The sequence below is a fragment of the Coffea eugenioides genome, chromosome 2 (assembly GCF_003713205.1).
Source record: "Coffea eugenioides isolate CCC68of chromosome 2, Ceug_1.0, whole genome shotgun sequence".
Lineage (NCBI taxonomy): Eukaryota > Viridiplantae > Streptophyta > Magnoliopsida > Gentianales > Rubiaceae > Coffea > Coffea eugenioides.
This window is the reverse complement of record NC_040036.1, coordinates 28,104,803-28,128,088: the sequence shown is the minus strand read 5'-3', so window position 1 is coordinate 28,128,088 and position 23,286 is coordinate 28,104,803. Positions and strand designations below refer to the sequence as shown.

The window sequence follows — 23,286 nt, the reverse complement described above, 5'->3', positions numbered from 1 at the left end:
ATTGAATCCAATTTACCATCTCTAAGGTTATATTAGCATCAAATTACTTTAGAAGTTTCGATTTTCGATTACTATACCCATGCACGTTAAATGCATAAACCAAAAAAAAAAAAAAACCTATCATTTTTTTTTACACATTTCTTGAATATACTGTCTTTTTTCAACCAACGGTTATTGTTATAAACTTTTCCCTAGTTATATTATGCGAATAACACTTGGATTTGTAGCAAAATTTTAAGATTTGTGCTGTGATGATGACATGTAATACGTGTTCTAAGAAAATTCATAGCAATTCATCTCATAATTTCTCCACTTTTAATGTAGTTTAGTATTGGAAAATTGTAGCATATTTATTCACATAGTTTTATAATCTTTGAACATATTGATATTATTCATGCATGGATATAGACATGAAATAGGTCTAGTGCTAGATTTTGTGCAAGTTTAGAAGTCTAGTAGCAATTTGGTTCCATTAATAATCTAAATTAAGCTACTCTTCAATATTAAAAGGCTATTTCATTGGAAAATATATCGGCAAGCATGCAATGTAAATTTTTTGTAAGTTTGATGCTGATCTAGTATAAGCTTGAAATTGAATGGCAAATTGAGAAATAATAATGTTTAAAGGCAATGTTAGTTGTCACATATTTTATACATATGCGTTTGTTTTCACACGAACTGGAATTTACATTTGAGATTATGATTATTTAATCTTAAACCGTTATTTTTTGAGCATGTGTAGGACGGGAGGATTTTATATTCCTATTATGGGCTTGAACCAGGGTGGAGCTATTTACACTTGAAGGTGGGCAACTGCCCCTCCTCAAGTTTTGAAAAATTGCATGATGAGCTCGATATAAAATGATATTTTCAATTTTGCACCTTATTTGCCCTGTCTCCCCCCTCAATTTTATAGAATTTCTTTCCTATACTACATCGCACCCCTTTGAATTTTAAAAAGTTCATGCTTTTGTCCACATTTCCTTTTTAAATTACATAGAATTGCCTTCTTCATAAAAAAAAAATTGTAATAAATAATTTCTACAAAAGTATTGGATCTATTTTAGATCAAACGTAGTAATCACGTCTTAGAGGAAAAAAAGATTCAATTTTTAAATTTAAACAATGTAGTCACATCGATAATTAAAGGCACTATTTGGAGGGGAGAAGGGATGGATTGGGTGATATGAGAGGACGAAATATAAGTGAGAGTTTCCGGATTCGAAATCTCCCACTTACTTTAAAAAAAAAAAAAAGGCACCATTTGGATTGCAGGAAAGGGAGGGAAAGGACACCGATGGAAAAGAAAGGAAAGGATAATAGAGGATGGTAGTTTCCATCCATCTTATCTAAGATTAAGTATGGAAGGAAAAGAAAGGAAATATTAAAATTTTGTTTGGATTGAAGAAAGAAAAGAACATGAAGGAAAAGACAAAGTGTTAATTTACTAAAAAAAAGATAAGGAAAAATGATCTTTTAAAAAATTAAATTATTTTAATTGATTTAGTTTCATTTCCCTCCATTCCTGACCTCTTTTGGACAGAAACTCTAACTCAACAGAACAATTAAACCCTTTCCCTCGCTATTCTTTCTTTTCCCTGCTCAAAACTCAATCCAAACAACAAAAACCAAATCCCTTCAATTCCTCTCCTTTTCTTTCCCTCCCATTCCCTCAATCCAAATGTTGCCAACATCTAAGGTAACATATATTATACTCATATTGACAATAAGTTTTAACTCCACTAAAATTCATTTTCCCTTTGCACCTCCTAGTCGTGGGTCGTGGCTCCGCCACTAACTCGAACTACCAATGGTGATTTAAAAGCCGGTGGTACGTAGATCCTCCAATAAGCGATTTTCCCTAAAAATATTTCTATATATGCTGATTTTCTTTTCTTTTTTTTTTTATTTGGGTGTTATTTGGCTGTGGATCCCACAACTTTCTGGGCCATAAATTCTTTATCTTTAAGTAACACGGGGAGAAATTATGGTTAATGGAATACCCACTAATATTTCAGGGGAAGATGGAGTACCCACTAAGCAATTTAAAAGATATTCTACCAATGGATGACGATTTCATGTTTTTAGGTGACAAATATTAGTAGATTACAGGTCATACATGGAGTACTAAATTAATTTCTTAATTAGTTGCCTTTGTTTACTCTTTTTCCGAAGTTGTCGAATTATATCTAGTAGTAATAGATCAAAAATCAGGACAAAATAGGGGTCACCAACAATCCCTTTATTGCGCATTATGAAACTCCAGCAATACTGGTCTTTGGGGCTGCTGAAACACTGAGCTCACCGAAAATGAACTATGACTGGAGTTGTTGAATCAACAAACCCTCATGGCCAAACATGGCAACCATAAACGGGGAAGAGAATGGTGGACAAGGAGATGGTGAAGCACCAAGAATCTTAACCAGTCCAGGGGCGGTTTTTTCATGCATCTTGGGGAGGTTTTCTCTGGTGATTATGGATTATATCAGTGGGGCTTGATTAGCATGTCCACAATAATCTGTTAGAATATCAATAAATCAAAATGATTGGGTATATGACATTGACATGATTAATCATTGATATACATTCGACAAGAACCTAATTTTCCAACAAACCTCTCGATCAATGGCATTTTCTTGACGTGTGAATACTTATGTCTTGTGAACTTAAACTACGTCCAGCCATTATTGTATCGTTAATCCAAGGTTGGAGGATATTAAGCTGCCGTAGCTCATATCCTAAGAATAGCGTACATCGGTTGAGGAGGTGGATTAGTTTTGAATGCGTACAAATTAGTTCAAAAAACTTATGTGATAATATCAAAATGAGTAAATCTTTTTCATACTGACGGTGTACACACTATCATTGACTAGCAAAAAGTCTTATTTTGAAGAGATACGATCATTAATAGCTATCATTCTAGTAATGAATTGATGGAAATGGTGACCAAGTAACACGTATGCTGTTTGGTTACATAAGAATTGAATGAGTTCCTCAAAAAACTCCCAAAAATTGAAATGTGACTCGTATTAAATAATCTAATAGCCATGAGAATGGTAAACAAATTAATTCTTCACGTATCAAGATTTGACTTCTTTGGATTTCTTGTTAAGTGTGAACTTCTTTAAGTGGTTCTAGCATGCAAGATCATTATTTGTGACCTCAACGTGTTTATAAAATAATAACTCGAAGAGCTTGAAAGAATATGAAACTCTTAAATCTTTATCTTAGAATGTAAAACACGTAGGATTATTTTAAAATAGCAAAGAGATATAATCATTAACGGCTAGCATTCTAGTGTAACTGACACTAATTGATGGAATTCGTGAAATTTGGTGTATTAAATAATCTAATAGCCATGACAATAGTAAACAAATTAATTCATCACGTATCAAGATTTGACTTCTTTGGATTTCTTGTCAACTGTGAACTTTTTTAAGTGGCTCTGGCATGCAAGATTAATATTTGAGGCCTCAAAAACTTGCCTAAAAATACTTAATTCCAATGCGGCTGGCAAATTGATGGGATGCAAAAGGAAATAAACTAGACTACTCTAGATATATATAATATTGTGAAATGGATGCTCTTGTCAACTTATCCTCGTCAGCATTTAGTTTTACTACTTTTAATGAGCTTTCTTGCAATCTGTTTTACTACTTTCATGTTTCAACCCCCTATAATAAAGCCACATATACATGTATGTGTGTTGGGAGAAAAGGGTTAAAGAAGCCAATTCAATGAGGCTGCCAAATTCAATGGCATGAGATGATGAGAAGTATTAGGCTTCTGTCAACTTTTAGATTTACTTGCCTGAAAAAGCTTTATCTTGTACAAAGTGTTATTTGTCAAAATTATACTCCCTCCGTCCCACTTTGATAGTCCAGTTTTCCTTTTTCGTCTGTCCCAAATTGTAGTCTACTTTCCAATTGAAAAATGTAGTTGTATTTTAATTTTCCTAAAATACCCTTATTCAATGTAAGTTGTTGTTTCTATAAACCTACCCCATTTAATGAGAGTTGATTCTTTTTTTACCATCAATTCAAGTTTCCATAAAGTTGTACTTTAATTAATGTGAGGGTATTTTAGAAAAATAGCTACCTAAATTGATTGTTCCAACAAAGTTAACTACTTTTTATTAAACTGTGTGAAAAAAGAATCAGGACTATCAAAGTGGGACGGAGGGAGTATATTACGGCAATTCATTTCATAAATATGTGTAACCTGAGCAGATCAAACCCACAAAATGATAATGTTTATGCTTATAAAGTACCTATCGTGCACTCGCTAAGAGAGAATTCAAATTTTTCTTTAAAAAAAATTTAATCAATTCGAGAAAATGTCATGGAATAACAGTGAATGCCCATTAGGCACCCTAAGAAACATTCAAAATTCAATATATAAAGTCTTATCAACATTCCTTCAATTATGAGACATTGGAGAGAACATTCAATGACAATTGTGTGAGATGTGTGACCTTCAATAACCAATATGATGAGATGTGAGATGTTACTTTAAGGATGATAAAACTACACGTAATTTTTCGTACGCGTCATAATTACAAGTGGAAAAACCTACTTATATCCTCCTCATCACTTAGACATTTATATAACGATTGATTGCTACGTCATTTATGGTAAAGAGCCGTGGCCAACTTTCGCTAACTTCTTCGAAGATTATTGGCCACACAGACTCTTAGTTTCATCCAATTTATGAAGCAAAATACAGATAAAATGCCTAACTTTTCGGTTTGTCTATACAATTCAATATCATAGGGTACTTTCCAATTTATAACAAGGTTTTGTCAATGTTGACACAAAATAGGAAATGGGTCCATTTTTTTTTTTTTTTGGACAAAATTATTGCAATTCAGTGAATGGATGATAATCTGGAAGCATAACAGTGGATCTACCAATGTAAAATACCCAAATGAACATTATTACTCTTTTCTTATCACCCGCAGTTGAACTCCTAAACTCCTATATTGACCGGCCAGTCCAATCCTGCATGCACATGAAAAAATTGAATACATGTACCTATATAAGTGGGATAAGTGAATTTTAGTGTACATGCTTTATATTCTTGTTGAATTATATGTACCTATTGACATATATGACCATTTGCATTTATATATACCAATAGATTTTTGTGTGATTATTGGCGCTTGAAATTAATTAGGCCCTTTAAAAGTTGAAATGCTTACATGGTAACTGGCCCTAAAATCAGTAAATTTTGAACTCTAAGAAAGTGTACAAGTGGGAAAAAAAATAGAACAAATTCAATATTGTACAAACAGATCATGTGAGTTGAATTTTCAATGTATCTAATGATAACTTGATATGTAGCAAGAGTTAAATGGAGAAATTGAAATTCTTTATCTTCTCACTAATCACTATATTCCCATTAACGTGTGCCACATTAGACTAGGCATTGCTCCCCCTTCCTGTTTCCATGTTGACCCATGAAAAAATGAGCTTACCAAGTTGTCTCGTCTTCATTCTCCACAAAAGCTGCACTCAGGACCTTGCCACAATTCTGGCGGCACTTGTCCTTCTCAATCCCAAGAAGATTTGGACTTCTTTCCAATGGCCAACCGTGCATATGTAGTGTTGGACAGAAGTTACCAAATTTGAATATCACATCAGAAAAGAAGAAATTCCACAATGAGGGCTTCATGGCCCTATATTCTTTTCCTTTCGTTTGTTTTTGCATAAAGAAATTTAACAATTATCCTAAAAATTTAAATTCCACAAAAAGCAGATAATCTAATAGTCTGCCAATATTTACACGACTTGAATGATGCATAGGATGGCTTGAGATCTTCTGTTTTATAATTTATCTGTGTGACACGCTCTATTCCATAACTTTTTCGAGTGACAAGTGTTTTACCGTAACTGATATATAAAAATTTGAATTCTTATCTATTATTTCTTGGAACACATATGGCAAAAGTGTAATAGGAAATGCGTGGAACACATATGACAAAAGTGTAATAGGAAAAGTTGTAACAAAAGATCTTTTAAGATATATAAAAGATCAACAAAAGCTGTCGATAGCATGGTATGGGGAGTAAAACTGAGAGAGCTCGTGTCTCATGCATGACATAAGAAGAAAGAAATAAAAGTCGACATAATAATGTGTCATTATCGAAGGAAAGGAAAATCAAATCAAAGTTGGGTAGGTTGGACTTGGAGTCCAGCAAATTGCAAGTTTTCAAGGGGAAAAGAAAATTGAAAAGCAATTCCTCGTATTCAATTCATTCACGGCTCTGCTATTTTTGCTGCTTATCAACCATATAAAGGTCGGAACAAAACGATAATCATGTGAGAAAAATATAAGCAGGTCCAAATATCTTAATGTAGAAAACCAAAACGCTTGAGTGCTTATCAACTGGCAGCCACCATCTCTTCAAGCAACTTGTAGATGAAGATTTTTCAAACTTAGATTGTTGGGAATCTATGCAGACTATCAATTTTCAAACGTGTCTCCATCTTCCCTTTTGGCTCTGTGTGGTGGATAAACACTTCATTATCACTTCATCAAATTCTAAATAAATGAATATGGTGCTAGCACATCTTTCAAGTTATCATCATTGACGTTAAACTTGTGAGATTGGAGATAAATGGTCATAATGAGCATCAAAGTCTATGGATATGTAAGGCTGAATGTGTTTGATGACTCTGCATATATCTGGATTGATCCAAGAATGACAGAGTTGAAAGCCATGGAGCATGAAGCTCATGACTCGTGACCGTGACTTCTATTAATGGAATATGACCGATTAATAAAAAATAACTATCCACATACTTACAATCTTGTTCGTGTTTGAATATTCAACATCAAGAAAGGAAGCATAATGGGCTGTTGGATAGCAAGTGCTTGGATGTTTTTAATTAGTGTACACTATCTTTGAATCAAATAATTCATCTGTAACAAAGGTTATGAGTTTTACATCGTTATGCGAAATTTTCATGCAATTAACATCGATATAAATGAACCGGATGTATAATCTTGGTAACAAATTCTGGCTTGTAGCTATTCCCTGAATAAATGCAAATGCTCGAGCTCGAAACTCGACTGACGTGGTGGTAGGGATATTAATCAGGTAGCCGTAAGTAACTAAGAAGGCCGCCATTCTTACTACATTTTGGGGAAACTATTTATGAGTAGGCGGCGATCATAAACCTAAAAAATGTTTAGGATATTTACACACACAAATATTTATTTCATCCTTTCCAAGTGCCTAAGAGAAAGCTTTTTGGGAAGTATGCTTTAGTTCAAAGGTGTTTAACGTGATTCCCTTTATTTACCACATGTATGCAAGGCTGGTGGGCTGTCCCATTTGTAAAGTTTTTTCCTACTAGCATGCATGAAATGACAAATTATCTGTTCTTCTATCACCTGCATCAGTAATCTAAGCATTAGATTCAGAAACATGTTCTTTTCAAAAATAGGATTCAGATGCATGTTCGGCGGTGCCTGTACCTTTTACAATCGACCTAACATTTTGGCCAACCTTTTTGACTCTCCACCTACCGTTTTGCCCCAGCTTTTTGAAACCTAAGGCATCTACTGGTGACCTTTTTGGAAGATATTTCCTTATAGTTTCATTGTGATCTTTTTGGAAAGCAACTGAGCCAGAGATGTAATAACTACGAGACAACTCATAAGTAAAAGTTTTGGATGTTAAAAGCACCTCTCAGGTACTGTTTCCCGCATCCCTTCACAGCTACTGCTACAACGTCCTTCACTCTACCCTACTACTGTTGCCGTTTAGGCTTAGTCAATTCATCAACGCAAACTTCAAGATAGCCCCAAACAAAATAGTATGATTCCTGCATTTGCATTAAAACAGAAGATGCAGACACACCCCTTTTTCCCATTTACTTCACTTGTTCTGTTTCAAAACAATAAATATGCACATAGGCCATAAACAAGTGAATGTAATCAATTAGGACTCTTGGGTTTGGCTCCGTTGGATTGGCCATTTTTTCAAAAACAAAATTTTCAAAAATATTGGCCATTTTTTCAAAAACAAAATTTTTAAAAATACAATGCTACAGTAATACATAATAACTCAAAAAAGATATCATCCATATAATATATCAAATGTTTCAAAAATTTTTTATATAAAAAATTTTTCATATATACTGCTACAGTAAAATTTTTCAAAAATATCTTCAAAAAACAGCTAATCCAAACGGAGCGTGTTTGAGACCTACGTACTTTAAATGTACATTATGCATAACTCTTTCCTTGTTGATTTAGCATTGAATCAAATGGCTTTCTTCACCACCAAGAGTTCTCAAGGGGGCAGCTAAATACCTAGCTAGGTTAGGTCAACCAAACTCTTAAGAAGTAGTAGCAGCATGCATTTTATGATGGATTAAGATTGGTGCATCACATGGTTATGCAATGCAAGAGAGCTAATGCAAATGCAGGTGTCAGTAACTAGCACTAAGCTTTTCGCAATCAGGGAGTGTTTTATACATTTCTATATGGAACTATGTTGCTACAACAGACAGGCAATTAACTTTTCAAGTTATCCTCACCGAATTGGATATCCAACCGGAGGAAATCCTGATCCAATCCCTAAAATTTATAACTTAAATCAATTGATAGGAAATTGTGATTCTCATCATCGAGCTACGATCTAGATGCGCCAACTGTTTTGCTTCTTAGCTTCGAAGGAGGCACCATCATTCAGCATGTCTTGGGCATCAGTTTCCATTCCAAGTTTAGATAGGGCAAGAGCCTGCATGTAGAAGGCAGTAGGCCACTCAGGCAAGCAAACCTGTGCCTGCATAGCATCTCTCAGAGCAAGCTCTGGCTGTCCAATCATCAAGTAGGATAGAGCTCGCCTCACAAAGACAGTACCAGAAGGAACAGACATCATGGACACCAACTGTATTTAAGGTGAAAAAAAAATGAATTAGGATTAAACTCCAAATAATTGGCAATGTTATTCATCAACAAAAGGGAGGTGCCAACCCAACACGTTCCTGAAAAATGAAGGTTGAAGTTGTACAGACAAGAACACATGCGATTCATATATCCTGGTTCACATCACTCTCATAGTCACACTAACAATGAGTCCCATGTTTGCCCACTAATTTAGAGAAGCAACGATCATGTCAAATAAGTAGCTGCACTATATTGTTTCGCTTTAAAGGTGGAGGCACATAAGTAAGGGCAAACAGAAGCAAAGTGCAACATGTCCGTATGTTTCATGGAGTAAATCTAGAGGCCAACTTAGCAGTCTATGCAACCTATCCTAGTTACCATTCCCCAGCAGTGCACAGTTTGAGACCTGTCGTGTCAATACATGTCCAGGCATTTTATTTGATTTAAACATTATGTAAGGCAAAAGGGATAGACGAAATTTACTCACTACGCTGACATTAATTCAGCTAGACCTCCGGTTTTTAAAGTAGGTAATCGCTAAGTCAATTGAATAAAGAAGCCTTCTTTCTATTCTTTCTATTTCAACCTGCATGATAATCCTCTTCCTACACCCATACAGTAAGATGAATGGCACTGACTTCCCAAAAGCTAGGTATCTGATAAATCAAATCATACCATTAGATCAACAAACATCGTAGTCACTCTTATCATTTTGAGGACAGTGCAGTAGTCAAGAACATTAAAAATTCCTCGAAAACATCTATATGGCAAGTCAGGAAAAAGCCAATTAACTCATGGTGTAGTGGATTAAATACAAGCTTGCAAATTAGCATAAATGTGTTCGGTACAAGTTTGATAGCATTTTAAAAAGCGATAAGCTACAAGCAGAGATTGATTAACTTCATTGGTTCTAATTTATCTCTGTTTTTTATTCCACCAAATACTGATGTCCACAATAATACATAGGACTTTGCTGCTTCCAGGAGAGAAGTTAACAATTGGCTGAATGCAGACATGTCTTGCATAATTCACATACCTTTGAGTAATAGTCGATCGCACTCTTGAAGTCCTTGTCCCTAAATGCTATGTCACCAAATTTCTTCGTATTCAACATGTCTTGCACTTGTTGTGTCCATTCTTGGAATGAAAGCTTTACAAAGATTGTATTGCCATAAAAATCCAATAAAAAGTAAGAGTGCTAGGCCAAATTAGAGAAAACACCTAAGCCCAATAATTTTCATTTCATTTGGACATATCATAACAGGATAAAAACAACGGGCATTCACCGTTGGTTCAAGAAGTCCAGTAAATGAAGTTAGGTTTTGAGTATCCTGAATCAAGATTTTCTGACTGCAACTCACCTCATTTTCTGCACCCTCTTCATCTTTGTAACCTGTTTTAAGCAAGATATCATGCACAGCAGTAAGGTCCATCCTTGTACAAGCCTTTCCAAGAGGAGAAAGCATGGTAGGCAGTACCACTGGAGTCTTTGTCAGGCCCATCAAAACATGTGAGGCAACCTACGAATGCCAAAAGCAAAGGAGAGAAAATCTATTTAAATGCTTAAATCTTAGATTAAGATATTAATTATATGAGAAAATCTAGTATTTAGCAACTAAATTAATGCTCGATAGGCCTACCTCCTGTTTTTGAAGGGGCGCCACTGCTGAAAGAAGAAACTTTATGTCAGGTCTATCTCTAGCCTCGTACTGGAGACACTTTGATGCCAGTTCCACCAATGCAGTAGCATCTTCATTGGCATATTGTCCTTCCAACGATGAATCCATGAGTAACAACACATTCTTACCTCTTATCAAATCCAAAGCCTGGAGAAATGATGTGGAAAAAGCCAGTTAAGCAAAAAGGATACAAGTTAGGAATAAAAAATCTAACAGAAATCAGATTGAAATATGGATGCAACAATACTGATGCTTCTGAAAAGCTAAAACTTGGATCCCATACTCATCAGAGCTACCTTTCTTTCCTTCCACTATTTACCCCTCCTGGGTGCTCAACGTGCACCTGAACTCTATAGCAAGGGAAACATATTGAGGACCCTGAATAGTGTACACTAGCAAACAAATCTGTAATTCTTACTTCATCACTTCAGGTTTCGCTTTTGTGCTCCAGTTCACCTACATTATCATTCTTAACTCACAAGTATGTGAATCTTACACAATTAGTTCATTTGTCATTTGTAATGCCAATCCTACAGCAAAAAGGAGAAGCAAAAACAAGAAGGAAGAAAAAAGATGAATAACTGCTGGACTATCAGATGTTGAAGTTACTTTAATTAAGCTATACCAGAAAGTCTATGCAAAAGCATGAATAAGTTGCTTTAGTTAAGCTGTACCAGAAAGTCTATGCAAAAGCATGGATAAGTTACTTTAATTAAGGTATACCAGAAAGTCTGTGCAAAAGCATGAATGACGGCCTTCTCAATATCTTAAAGCTTATGTCCATATAAATCCATACTTCAGAACAACAATGATATGCTGGATATCCAACAGAATAATACAAACATCAGAAAAAGATGATAAAAGTATGAATCTCTTGCACAAAGCCAAATTTTCATGAAACGCTAAAGAAAACAGCAAGCTATTGCATTGGATGGCAAGCCCAATGACAAGATAGAAAAAACATTTCCAAGCATTCTCATTTAAGGAAGCTAATTTTGGAGAAAAAAGAAGTTACAAGTTGTACATTTAATATAAATTATTCATCAAAAGAATTAAGGACCAAATTTGATGTATCTCTATGGCAACAACTACAGATTACAGTAACTTTTTAACAATATAACATGAAACCAAAGCATGATAGGCTCACAAATGATTCTTCTACAAGCCAAGAGTAAAAGAGGAGAAGATAGAACATGGAATGAGGATTTACGTACATGGCTAGGAGGTATGTGTTTTCCACTTAAAAGGTCTAGCAGAACGGTTCCATAACTGTATATTACACTCTCCGGAATTACCCTACCTGGGAAAATTAAAGGAAGTAAAGTAAGCTACATAAAAGGCTAGGCAAGAGTAATAGTTAAACAACAGTTGGACAGGATATCAAAATAAGATCCTCTGTCAAAGACAGCATATTTTTGTCTTTATGGATATTATGAGGCATTACTCCATCCTAACACGAGTGGACAACTCTAGATGAGGAAATAAGATATGCTGATTCGCTTAGAGCCACAAACAAATAGTCAATTGTATTGGAAAGATAATTTGGTAAAGAAATCAGTGAAGCATTAAAAAAAACAAAACGAAAAGGAAAACAAACAAAATACATATATTGCTGAGAACACTTGTTAGAAATGGGACAAACTCAAAGCGTAACAACAGTGCTGAAAGGTACACATGAAGAGTATCAGAATATTTATTCCTCAATTCTTGAGATGAAAGCTCACTAAATTACAAGAAACTAATCTGACTACTAATCATACCTATTTCAAATCTGAATTCATGTCTGAATAAATCCCTTGTCCTATCAAGGATATACTCTAAAGGATTAAAACCGTGTGGTGGCTTATATAAAAGTGCTGATCTAGTTAAATTCTACCCGTACGAGATTCATTCAAAAATTTTTAAACACACTTTTGAAAGAATAACTTCCAGAACTGTACTTTTCATTGTTCCCAAACATCATTGAAGATCATTAGAACAAAGAGTCAGCACTACACAACCAAACCACACTCCCTTATGGTAGTTAAATACACTTATTTTTTGGATGAGTAAGAAAATAAATATTGCTGGCAATAATAGTTGCAAACGACGAGAGAATTCACATACACATAACAATCTGAAAAAACACATGGCAGAATACTAATTGTGGTGCTTCACAACCAGTTAAACAGGTGAAGTTATGCTGCATGGTAAAAGATCCAGGTCCAGATCACATAGAAGCTAGGTAGAAGATCAAAGTATCGCAAATCCAAACCTACATTTATCTCAAAGTGACAAGACATGGATAAAATCCATGCTCTAAGTTGAACAAGTACATCAACCACCAAAAAAAAAGGGACAAGATCGTCAAGACAAACCCAAAAGAAAAGGGCAAAAGCAAAGCAGAACTAATTTGTATACATCACAAAAGGAACTGCAGGAGGCCCATACAAGTGGTTAAAACTATACCAGTGCGCAAAAACTCAGGTGGAGTGTAAGCCAGGTTGGTACTATAACTCTTCCCATCTCTGCTGTTCTTCATAAGACCAAAACTAGATATCCGAGGATCGCCATCCTGATCAAGAAAAGAATCATCACATGTAAGGGATGCTCACCCAAAACAATCAACTGACACTACCATGTTCACTTGTTGAAACAGATTATAGTATGTATCCTAGAATAGAAATGTGGATGAAGTCAAAATTGAAGCAATATTCATTCTTGTTACTGTGATATCAAGACCACTAGTTTTTCTCTGGGGAATAGATTCCCTAGTTAATTCAATAAGGTACACTATTCTACTACAGATTCCTAAAACGTGACAAGAAACATAAATGGAATTGCACTTATTTAATTTTCAATACTCCAGTTTGAATGTAATTTGAAAGCATAGGGGCATAAAAAGTCTACCATCCATCTTATTTCATTTCAAATAGATTGATGGACACTTCTTAATGCACCATGTATACAGAGCTATCATCCATTTTCTCCAGAAAACTTATTAGCGTTCCATACAAAACTTTATATGAAACAATTCAAGTACCAAAACTGGAACACTGTTATTATTGAAACGGGCTAACTTGTTCGTTTCCTTTTTCTTGGTGCTAATGTCATGTCTTTTCAGAGGATAGTGGGAAGGGGGAAGAAATAGTTGGATGTATCATAATGCAGATCTCATTTACGCAAATAGAAACCACTAGATTCATTTACAACATCCAAGAAGCACTCGTTATCCAAAAGCATCATGGAACTTAAAGGACTTAAAACATACTCACTCATTTCGGTTTCCTTATTTCAATCACCATAGTAAGTCTAATAGAAAATTCTTCAGCACCAAATTTGAACATGTTGAGGATAGAATATTTTTAATTAATATAGAAGAGTTGCAGCTTTGCATATAACTCTTCTCATCTATATGGTACATAGACCAACATCTAGCAAATTGCTTTCCAAGGTAAACCTAAAATCCTTCCAAGCTGGTCAGGCAATTAGCTACCTCATCAAAAAGAACCCTGTACGCATTCAAATCATGATAAATTTTTCTGTTTTCTGCAATGCAATGGTCTAGAGCCTGGGCAATATGGTAAGCAACTCTAACACGCATTTCCCATGGCAGAGGCTGTTTGTCCCCTGCAAAAAACACATGAACTTATGGGTGAATAACCAGAGGCTGCCAAATAAATTAGGCAAAAAATACTATCATAATCAAAATCATGTGGGAAAAAAAAAAAGAAAAAAGAGCACCAATAGCCATGCAAATTCAGGTATAACATTCGCAACAGCATATTAGTTGAAGGATGCAGATCTAGCAAGAGAGTTGCTTGTTCCTTATACAGAGAGGCTGGCCTGAGCAAAGGAAGATTCGTAGATGGGATTACAGAGCCATAAGAACAATTTATAGTGCTATCTTGTGCTCAGTTTGATTAGTCAATCAGCTGCCTAAGGAGAACAAAGAGGGTAAGCAAAATACTGGACGACAACTCTTCAAGGGGAACAACACATATAAAGGAATATATTTACATAAGCTGTTCACGTGCCAACTTAAAGAAGATAAGCAGCTCAGGAAAGAACATTCTCGATGAAAGAAAGGGTAGCCATGCAGATCATGAAAGTCCAACAAAAGACACAGTAGAATGTGAAGTTTACACACCCATTCCAATATTCAGTTGACAAATGATATTGATGCCCACGATAAAAGATAAGCCAAAAAAAAGGTTGTGATTTCTTTTCCTATAAATGACTACTAATGCATGATGTAACATTTTTCTGTGTGAGGCATTGACCACAGTTTTTTACAATCACCCATCATTACTTCCATTCTGGCAATGGTGGTAAAAAGATTCAGATATACTGAATAGTTTCAAGAAGAAATCTACTAAAGTAGGATCACGAGGCAAAATTCGATAAACCTTACAGTGAAATAGATGCTTTGACAGTGTATCATTAGGCATATATTCTGCGACCAACAATCGCTCATCTCCCTCAGCACAACATCCTATAAGATTCACCAATTTCTTGTGCCGAAGCTTGCCAACACCAGCAGCTTCTGCCTGCATGAGGAGCACAGCAAAAGCAGTATAAAGACCACAATTTATGGTAGGAAAAGGCTAGGAAAATTTTACACATAGGGAGGGTAGGTCAGAAAATTGATACCAATAGAACATCAAGTACGAATATAATGATTGGCTGCCAACTAGTTGATAAGACATATGAAACCATAACCCAGAATTATCCCAAGCATAGCAATAGACACTACTGATAACTTCAAACATCTTCAAGAACTAAAAAAACAAAAGCCGGAGGGTCACATTAGCTGTTAGATAACGAATACTTCCAACTGTAACAACTATGGGCCATTAGATGACAAGGGGTAAAAATCCAGCACCATGAATGACAAAATAAGACAGACTTGTATTGTGTGAAGAAAATATCATAAATCAAGATATAACAACACAAACTTTTGAACTATTTTAGAGAGAAATCTACGTTAGCAGTACACATGCAGACACATTCACAACCATTTTATGATTATAGTAGATAAACATTATTGTTGGCCAAACAATCTTACTATAACAGGATCCCCAAAAATAAGATGGTGTCAGCTCCCCAAAGTGAGATGCAGTAAACAAGATGTGTCTCAAAGAAATGCTATCTCTTAAAGCTATACAATGCGAATTGGTCATCAAACTAGAATAGTTGTTGCATTTCTCTTTCAGTGTGACATACGCGAACATCATCAGATAATTTTACAAGCTAATGAATCTAGCTGTCAAACTGAACAATAATATTTACCACAAATTGTTGGGGGTCAGGCCAGGACTGTCTTGAGAAACGCTTAATGGCAACAAGCCGGGTATTCCGAAGCTTTCCTCTGTAAACAACATTGGGAGCTTTCTCTCCACTTTCAGAGACTATCAATTCACTGCTGAACCCATTTGTAGCAGCTCGGAGTTCAGCAAGACCAAATTCCTTAAAAACAGGTACTTGATCTTGGTCTATTTGGTCCCCATTAACTTCACCATCATTAAATATACAATGACACGGCCAAAAAAAAAAAATTAGGTTGGTCGACACAAATGATAACATTTCCATTTCTAAGTATATCAATGTATCAAGCAAACAAAGACACCAAGACCCAAATTTAACAAGTATTTCTTTTAGGAACATGTTAGTAGTAATCAATAAGCAAAACTACTAAAAAAAGAAATTAAATTACATAACTCTCGTACATGTGAGATAAACAAAAATAGGGCAGTTTTTACGTCAAATATCAGTCAATCACCCAAAAATAATGGAAAAAAAACTCCAAAATAATTGCAAGCATTTATGAAAGACCCGAAAATAGAAATTAAAAAAAGAAAAAATGAACACATCATACATGTACATAAAACCGAAGCAAACAACTTACCACAAAATTAAAAAAAAAAAAGATAATTAAGAAAATGACAATTGACCGAATAGATGCTATAACACCCTTATCAAAGTTTAAATTTTAACCAAAATTCAACATGCAAGTAGCTCATACATCAAACCCCAAAAAAAGCCCACCAAAAAAGAGATAGAGGGAGGGAGATAGATAGAGAAAAATGAATCTTGACTACAGGTTCATGAAACTCCAGAAAAGTAGATATTAAATAACACGAATAAGACTGAAGAAAACAAAAGGAAAAAAAAATTGAGTAAAAATGTGATACCAAGATCTGGTTTGGAGTCGGGCTGAGAGGGTTCTTGGTCAGGGGACTGAACATTGGCAGTTTTGGACTGAAAACAGCCCATTTTTTCAATGCTCACATAGACCAAACACACACCTCAAGAAAGAAAAACACACACACTTCTTCACACTCAGCTGAATCCCTTGTTTCCGTTCTCACTTGTAACTCACCCTCCCAAGTCCCACCTGGGTTTTCAAAGAACTGAAATGGGGATTTTTTTTTTCCTTTTCTTTTCAGTTAAAGCATGAGGGATTGTTTCTTTGCAGGTCAATGAAAAGGAAGAAGAGTCAGCTAACCGGTACCATGATTGTCCCCTTTTTGTGTATGTGGTTTTTGTGTGTGTTGTGTGTCCAAGAGGGAACAGTATAAGGGTGGGGTGGGGGCTTTTGCTGAGTGATGATTGGGGAACTGAGTGCAGTTTGGTTTGGAATATGTTGGGTGGGGGTTGTGAGAGGGAGCTGGGGAAGGGTGTCACATGATAACCGGATGATGAGCACGTGAAGAGAGAGGTGGGGAAGTAGAAACGGATGGGAGCTTCGGATGGGGGGGTGGGGATGGTGACTTCGGTGACACCTTTTACATACATATGCTGCCGTCAGTGGTAAGCAGGCTTTTGTTTTCACATTGCAGCGAAGGCAGCAGCGTTTCTTGTGAATCCGTGGATTGGAATTTGGAACTTTCTCCGGTGTTTCTACTTTCTACCATTTGGCTCTCTCTCTTCTAACAGTTCTTTCTCTCTTTTGCAATTTTACTTCACTTCAGAGTAAATTGCAAATACTCTAGTTAATAATTTCATCCAATTTATTGTTTATTTTTCAAACGAATATATTCTAGACCTAGTGGGAGGGAACTGAACCACAACAAATCCAAACAGGTGTCCGTGCACCCGTTGACAAAATCTCCAAAAAAACTCGGATTTTAAGAATGCAGGCCAAGCGATTTAAAGTTTAAATAATTTACCTACACCCAAATAGAGATTTAAAACTCTCTTGGTGACCAACTACCAGAGGGGTAGAGTTGGTTTCATCCAATTTAGTGATGGCACTATAAAAATTTTGTATTTGTAACTTGTTTACTTGACATAAGCTTAACAATTGTGAGAATTGGGCATGGTTCAAGGTAAATTTTAGATTATTTTTTTATGCACTGTTAATGTATATACAAGGGGTGTAGATGCATATTACGTAATCTAATTTTAAATTCACTTTTTACATAAATGACATACATTTATATCTATTAATGTAAAAAATCTATTACAATGACAAAATCTACTACATTGACCGTAAATAAAAACTTAATCCAAATTCTTAAAGTGTCAATAATGATGGATATTCTGCATTATTGAGTTCGGCACCATAATAGAACTTGTAGTTTAGTATCTAGGGGGGGTATTTGCTCCTTGTCTAAGTAATTTTCATATATCTAACTTTTTTATTTCTCATATGATCCTTCTCATTCTTTAAGACAAGAGAAATCTCAAATTTATGACTAGAGAGTTAGGAACTAAGGATCAAGAATGACAATCAATTTCAAGGGTGTCAATTTGATAAATGGCATATTAAGCAAAAAAATGTATCGTTTGATTGTTGGGAAACACGTAATGATTTGTAAATTGTAGTAATAGATCTAAGCGTACGAAAGCTTTAACCTATAAAGTATTGGTAATTTGTTTGTGGATGAATCACATTCCCCTCTTTGATGCTTTTGGACGAAAAAGGGGAAAAGACACTCAATTCAACTAATTAAAACGTAACAACTCACTGATGCAAAAATATTCCTCTTCATCAGTCATATTGTTTCATTATCTGTCTTCCAATTTCCAAGTGATGAAACAGAGTACATTTCAATTTCTTTTTGGGGTAATTATGAGATTCACAATGATGGTCGAGTATATTACATAGATTAATTAATTAAGGCTACTTATGCCCACTATTGTTTGAGGGTTATTTTGGGAAAATCAAACAATGGCTCTATTTTTTTTTTTTACTTTGTGCTATTTCTTTGGTTTTTCAGTAATTTTACCTATGATTTCATGGATTATTGGGTTTGTTTGTCTAACCTAATGCCTAGGATCAATCGGTAATATTCTTTGGAACTTGGGTGATGATCTATTAATAAAGTAACCCCACTTTTGGTATGCCAAAATGCCCATAATAAAAGCACCTTTCCACCCAAAATACTTTCTTTTTTACTTGAAGTGATATGAAAAAATTTTATCATTCTAGTGTCTGGTACGCAATTCAGAATGGATAGTGTATTATTTGGAATAATTACTGTAACACTTTTTGTGACGTGATAAATGTGAGATAAAAAGGTGATTGAGAATATAAAAAAGGTGGGTTGGAAAATGTGTTTATGATGCAAGCGAAATATTATTTGGGATAAAAAGCACTATCCAAACAAAATATTTAGATGTTTGAATGGAATAAATTCTATGCAGATTTGATTTAATTACTCCGCTACAAGACATTACATGTTTTTAATCTTGTATTATTTATTTGTGCTATGCTATATGTTTACCTTATCCAAGGTGCTTTGACATGTTTTATTTTAAAAATAATTTAAACGCTTATTGAAATAATTAAGTGTAACAATTTATTAATCCGAAATATGAATCTATATTTTGATTTTTTTTATTACATTAGCAGTATAAGTATCAGTTTATAAAAAAAAAAAAAATCAAATTACATGAACTCAAGCATTCATGTTCTATTTTTATTATGTTTTCATTGTCTAATATTTGGTAATGGAGTAAGAAGATGTAAAATAAATAAATAAATTTGACCGAGGTTTTGCTTTTCAAAAGCAAAGGTTCTAAATCAGCCTTGAATTGGAATTTTTAAGTTTTTCTTTTTGATAGAAAAGTTTTTTAAGTTGTTCTTAAGTTTGTGGCCAACAACCCATATAAGAAGTCCAATACATTTGGAGGAGTAATTTGGTGAAATTATTGAATGCCATTAGCGGAGGAGATTGTCTGCAGCTACAGATAATAACCTGTTTGACAACTTTTGTAGAATTTTTTGGCTAAATTTGAGGCTCAAAATAAACTCCATCCGACAAAAGAAAAAGACCAAGTTATTCGTGGGCCTTTTTGACTTTTACTTAAAAGAAGACCCTTGACTTAATTTCACGATAATAAAGACAGACAATCATCCTTAAAATGCCCAGAAAATATACCAGACAATGGTCATTGGAAAAATTGAAACACCAGCAACTTCAAACTACCGTACCAGAAATTTGAGAAAATGAGGATGAGAGATTTGCCATATTTGACCTTGACAAATTCATGGTTGAGATTTGATTAATTATTAGTACTACTTTTTTTATTTCGCATAACCTGTTGAAAAGCAATTAACTTGGAGAAAAAATAAATTAATAGAGCAGTTAAATTAGAAGGAAAGTATTAATGGTTTAGCCCAATCCATGAATTGTCTCCAATGATCTCCAATCATGATCCTTAGATTTAGGGCCCAAGTCCAGTGTTAGAACTTGCGCCATCCTTTTGAAGGAAAAAAGAGAATAAAAATGGTGTGTACCAAGCCACTAAAGATTGAGGCAAGATCAAGCATTAGATCAAGGAATTGATGGTCAAGATTGATTATATGGTAATTAAATCCATGATTGATAAGAATTAATGTATATAACCATTGGGTTTTTATCCAATAATCAGGGAGAGTCTTTTAGAGTTCTTTCGCACAGTAGATCGAGAGTTCCATCTAATTAGTGCTGTTAATTAAGCCGAGTCGAATTGAATATTTGATTCTCAAACTCGACTCACGCCCCTATCAAACTAGGCTCAACTAAGTGAACGAGCCTTGAAATGTGCTCGAAATTAGTTCAATGAAAAAGACTTGTGACTCGAGTTCGAATTCGAACTCAACTCATTTATCACATATGAGTTGAGCTCACACGAGCTCGAGTTCGAAATCTCAAACTGTTTTTATTGTCAATTTTGATGATATTCATATAAATGCTATAATTCAATTACACAAATTTTATTTATAAAATGATATAAATGGCCTTTCTTATCAAGCCCAAACAAGCTGTTCAAATAATAAACGATTGTTTGGATTGCATTTTTCTAGATTTTTTGTAGAAAAAATACTGTAGCGATTTGATATATGTGAGGTAAAAAGGTGATTGAGAAACGTGTTCATGAAAAACATAGCAATTTTTTTTTAGAAAATTGATGTCCAAACAAGGCCTAAACTGACACGGCTCGTTAATTAATTGAGTATATTTCTGACTTGAACTCGACTTGTTAATTTCAAACTCATTTACTGAAATTAACGAGTCGAGTTCAAGCATTATCGAGCCGAACCCATTCGAGCTTTCCAGCTACTCATTTCGTTTAACAACACTACGTCTAGTGCACAAATTGTTCCAAAAAAAAAAAAGCCAGAGGGCGCTATTGCACTTGTTTTAATTGTTTGGTCCGGAGAATTTATGTATACTAGAAAGAGATCCAATTTTGGACAGTTAAATTAAAAATAGAACTTCCAATTTTGGACGGTTAAATTAAAAATGGAACTTAGAGTAATATTTACGTATGAATTATGGTACTTTCATGATTACGCATGAAAAATGATCTAATTAACACCGAATTTGGTAGCCATGACATTTAATCGGCCTAAATTAATCCAACGGTACGGTACACTCATAAAGTAATCAAGTCCACACTGGGCATAAAGTAATCCCTCCTTTGATCTGAAGTAGATAGGTTTATCTGCATATTTAGGTATGCAATATTTGGTAAGTAGAAGTTTTGTTTTGCTTATTTGGAATCCAAGCCAATTGGCTTGTTCATTTTTTTCCGACTCAAAGCAATTGACTTTTGTCGAATGAAATAAACCTAATCCCAGAGCTAATACCAAAAGCCGACAACTCTTGGTACAGCCCCAAAGACTTATCTATCCAACTAATCCAACCCCCCGACCCAATGTGGGATAAACTACTCTAGGTGTTCCCAACCTAAGCTAAGAACCCCGGCACATGAACTAAGCATGCTAATCCTAACGAGCAGTTTGTCTTTTTCCGACTCAAAGCAATTGACTTTTGTCGAATGAAATAAACCTAATCTCAAAGCAATTGGCTTGTTCATGCACTTTGAGTTTTTCTTTCCTTTTTTTTTTTTTCAAAAGTTTGATTTATCTTTATGCTATTTCATCTCTCTATCAAAAAAGTAATCAACATATGACTATCAATCTTTAGAGTTTAAATTGAAGATGTCAAGATGTAACAGGTAAATCATGGATTAGTCTATGGGGTTTGCCTTTAAGATGTAACAAGTCAATCATGGATTAGTCTATGGGTTTGTCCTTAAGATGCTACAAGTCAATCATGGATTAGTCTGTGGGGTTTGTTTTAAGACTTAACAAGACAATCATGGATTAGTCTGTGGGGTTTGTTTTAAGACTTAACAAGTCAATCATGGATTAGTCTATGGGGTTTATCTTTAATTGGGAACCATTGAAGTACTCTTGCAGTAGGACTTCACATTTTTAATGACTATACTAATTCAATTCAGCTTCAAAAGGAAAAAAAAAACAAATACAAGATAATTTGATGTTTATGATTTAACTTTTTCATCAATTTAACTTTTCTTTTTTGTTTTTAATGATGTTTCGGTTGCTTGATTGACTTAGCCCCTTATTCTTAATCTCCATTTACTCAAGTTATACTTACACCATCCATTGCGCAAAATAAACAAAAAAAGAAAGGGTTATTATCACTTTATCCCCTTAACATTTGGTGCTACTATCAATTTCCCCCTTAACGTTATCTTTTAGTCACTTTACCCCCAAAACTAACGTAAAATTTAACGGAGTTTGTTAATTAAAGTGAAAAGACATGTTTAACCCTTAAAATTATTATCACTTTACCCCCATAAAATATAGTCTCATTATCAATTTGCCCTCTAGAGTTTTTTTTAGGCAATTTATCCTACCATTAAACCAACTTAGCAAGTTAACAAATTTTAGAAGAAAATACCCTCCTCTTTGCATAATAAAAATAATAAAAAATTTAGAGTGACTCTTCTCCTTTTAAATATTAAGAAAAAAAGTCAAAATATTAATTTCTTTTTTCTTGGCAATCTTATTAATATTAAAAAAAATAGAAAGATGGAGAGGGGGAGGGGGAGAGGGAGAGAGAGAGCTAAATTCTTTTTTAAAAAAATTACAAATAAAAAAGAATTAAATACTTTTATTATTTTAAAATTATTTCATTTTTTTGTTTGCCACCAAATTCCAATCCTAATCTCGATAACTTTAAAGTAATACCATAATGTTAGACTTTTCTTTACTTTCTTTTTTTGCAAAATCTAATTTTTTTGTCTCCTTCTTTCCTATCTCTTTTTCTTTTCCTAGTATTAATAAATGTGAAAAAAAGAAATTTGAGAAAATCCTTTTATTTTTATGTTTTTGGATTTCTTAAAGTGAAAAAAAGGAAGAATAACCATTCCAATTTTTTTTATTTTTAATTATATATAAAGAAGGGTAAATATATTTAAAATC

General features: G+C 34.3%; 1 protein-coding gene across 1 annotated transcript; it reads right to left on the bottom strand.

The window, feature by feature from the left end:
* Positions 1 to 8,427: 8,427 nt before the first annotated feature.
* On the bottom strand, positions 8,428 to 17,289 carry LOC113761492 (serine/threonine-protein kinase BSK2). The gene is made up of 10 exons (XM_027304503.1): positions 16,754 to 17,289; positions 15,852 to 16,072; positions 14,974 to 15,109; positions 14,056 to 14,189; positions 13,029 to 13,134; positions 11,795 to 11,880; positions 10,542 to 10,727; positions 10,263 to 10,421; positions 9,938 to 10,051; positions 8,428 to 8,902 (listed from the first exon to the last, which is right to left on the bottom strand). Exons 1-10 carry the CDS (start codon positions 16,833 to 16,835, stop codon positions 8,651 to 8,653), a joined length of 1,476 nt encoding a protein of 491 aa, XP_027160304.1. The 5' UTR covers positions 16,836 to 17,289; the 3' UTR covers positions 8,428 to 8,650.
* Between the last annotated feature and the right edge of the window lie 5,997 nt (positions 17,290 to 23,286).

Coding starts and splice junctions, on each gene's coding strand:
- LOC113761492 (XM_027304503.1), bottom strand. CDS start 16,835: ATGGGCTGTTTTCAGTCCAAAACTGCCAATGTTCAGTCCCCTGACCAA. Junction 13,135..14,055: donor ACAGGGTTCTTTTTGATGAG/GTAGCTAATTGC, acceptor TTTCTTGATCAG/GATGGCGATCCTCGGATATC. Junction 8,903..9,937: donor CGATCGACTATTACTCAAAG/GTATGTGAATTA, acceptor CCTTAAATACAG/TTGGTGTCCATGATGTCTGT.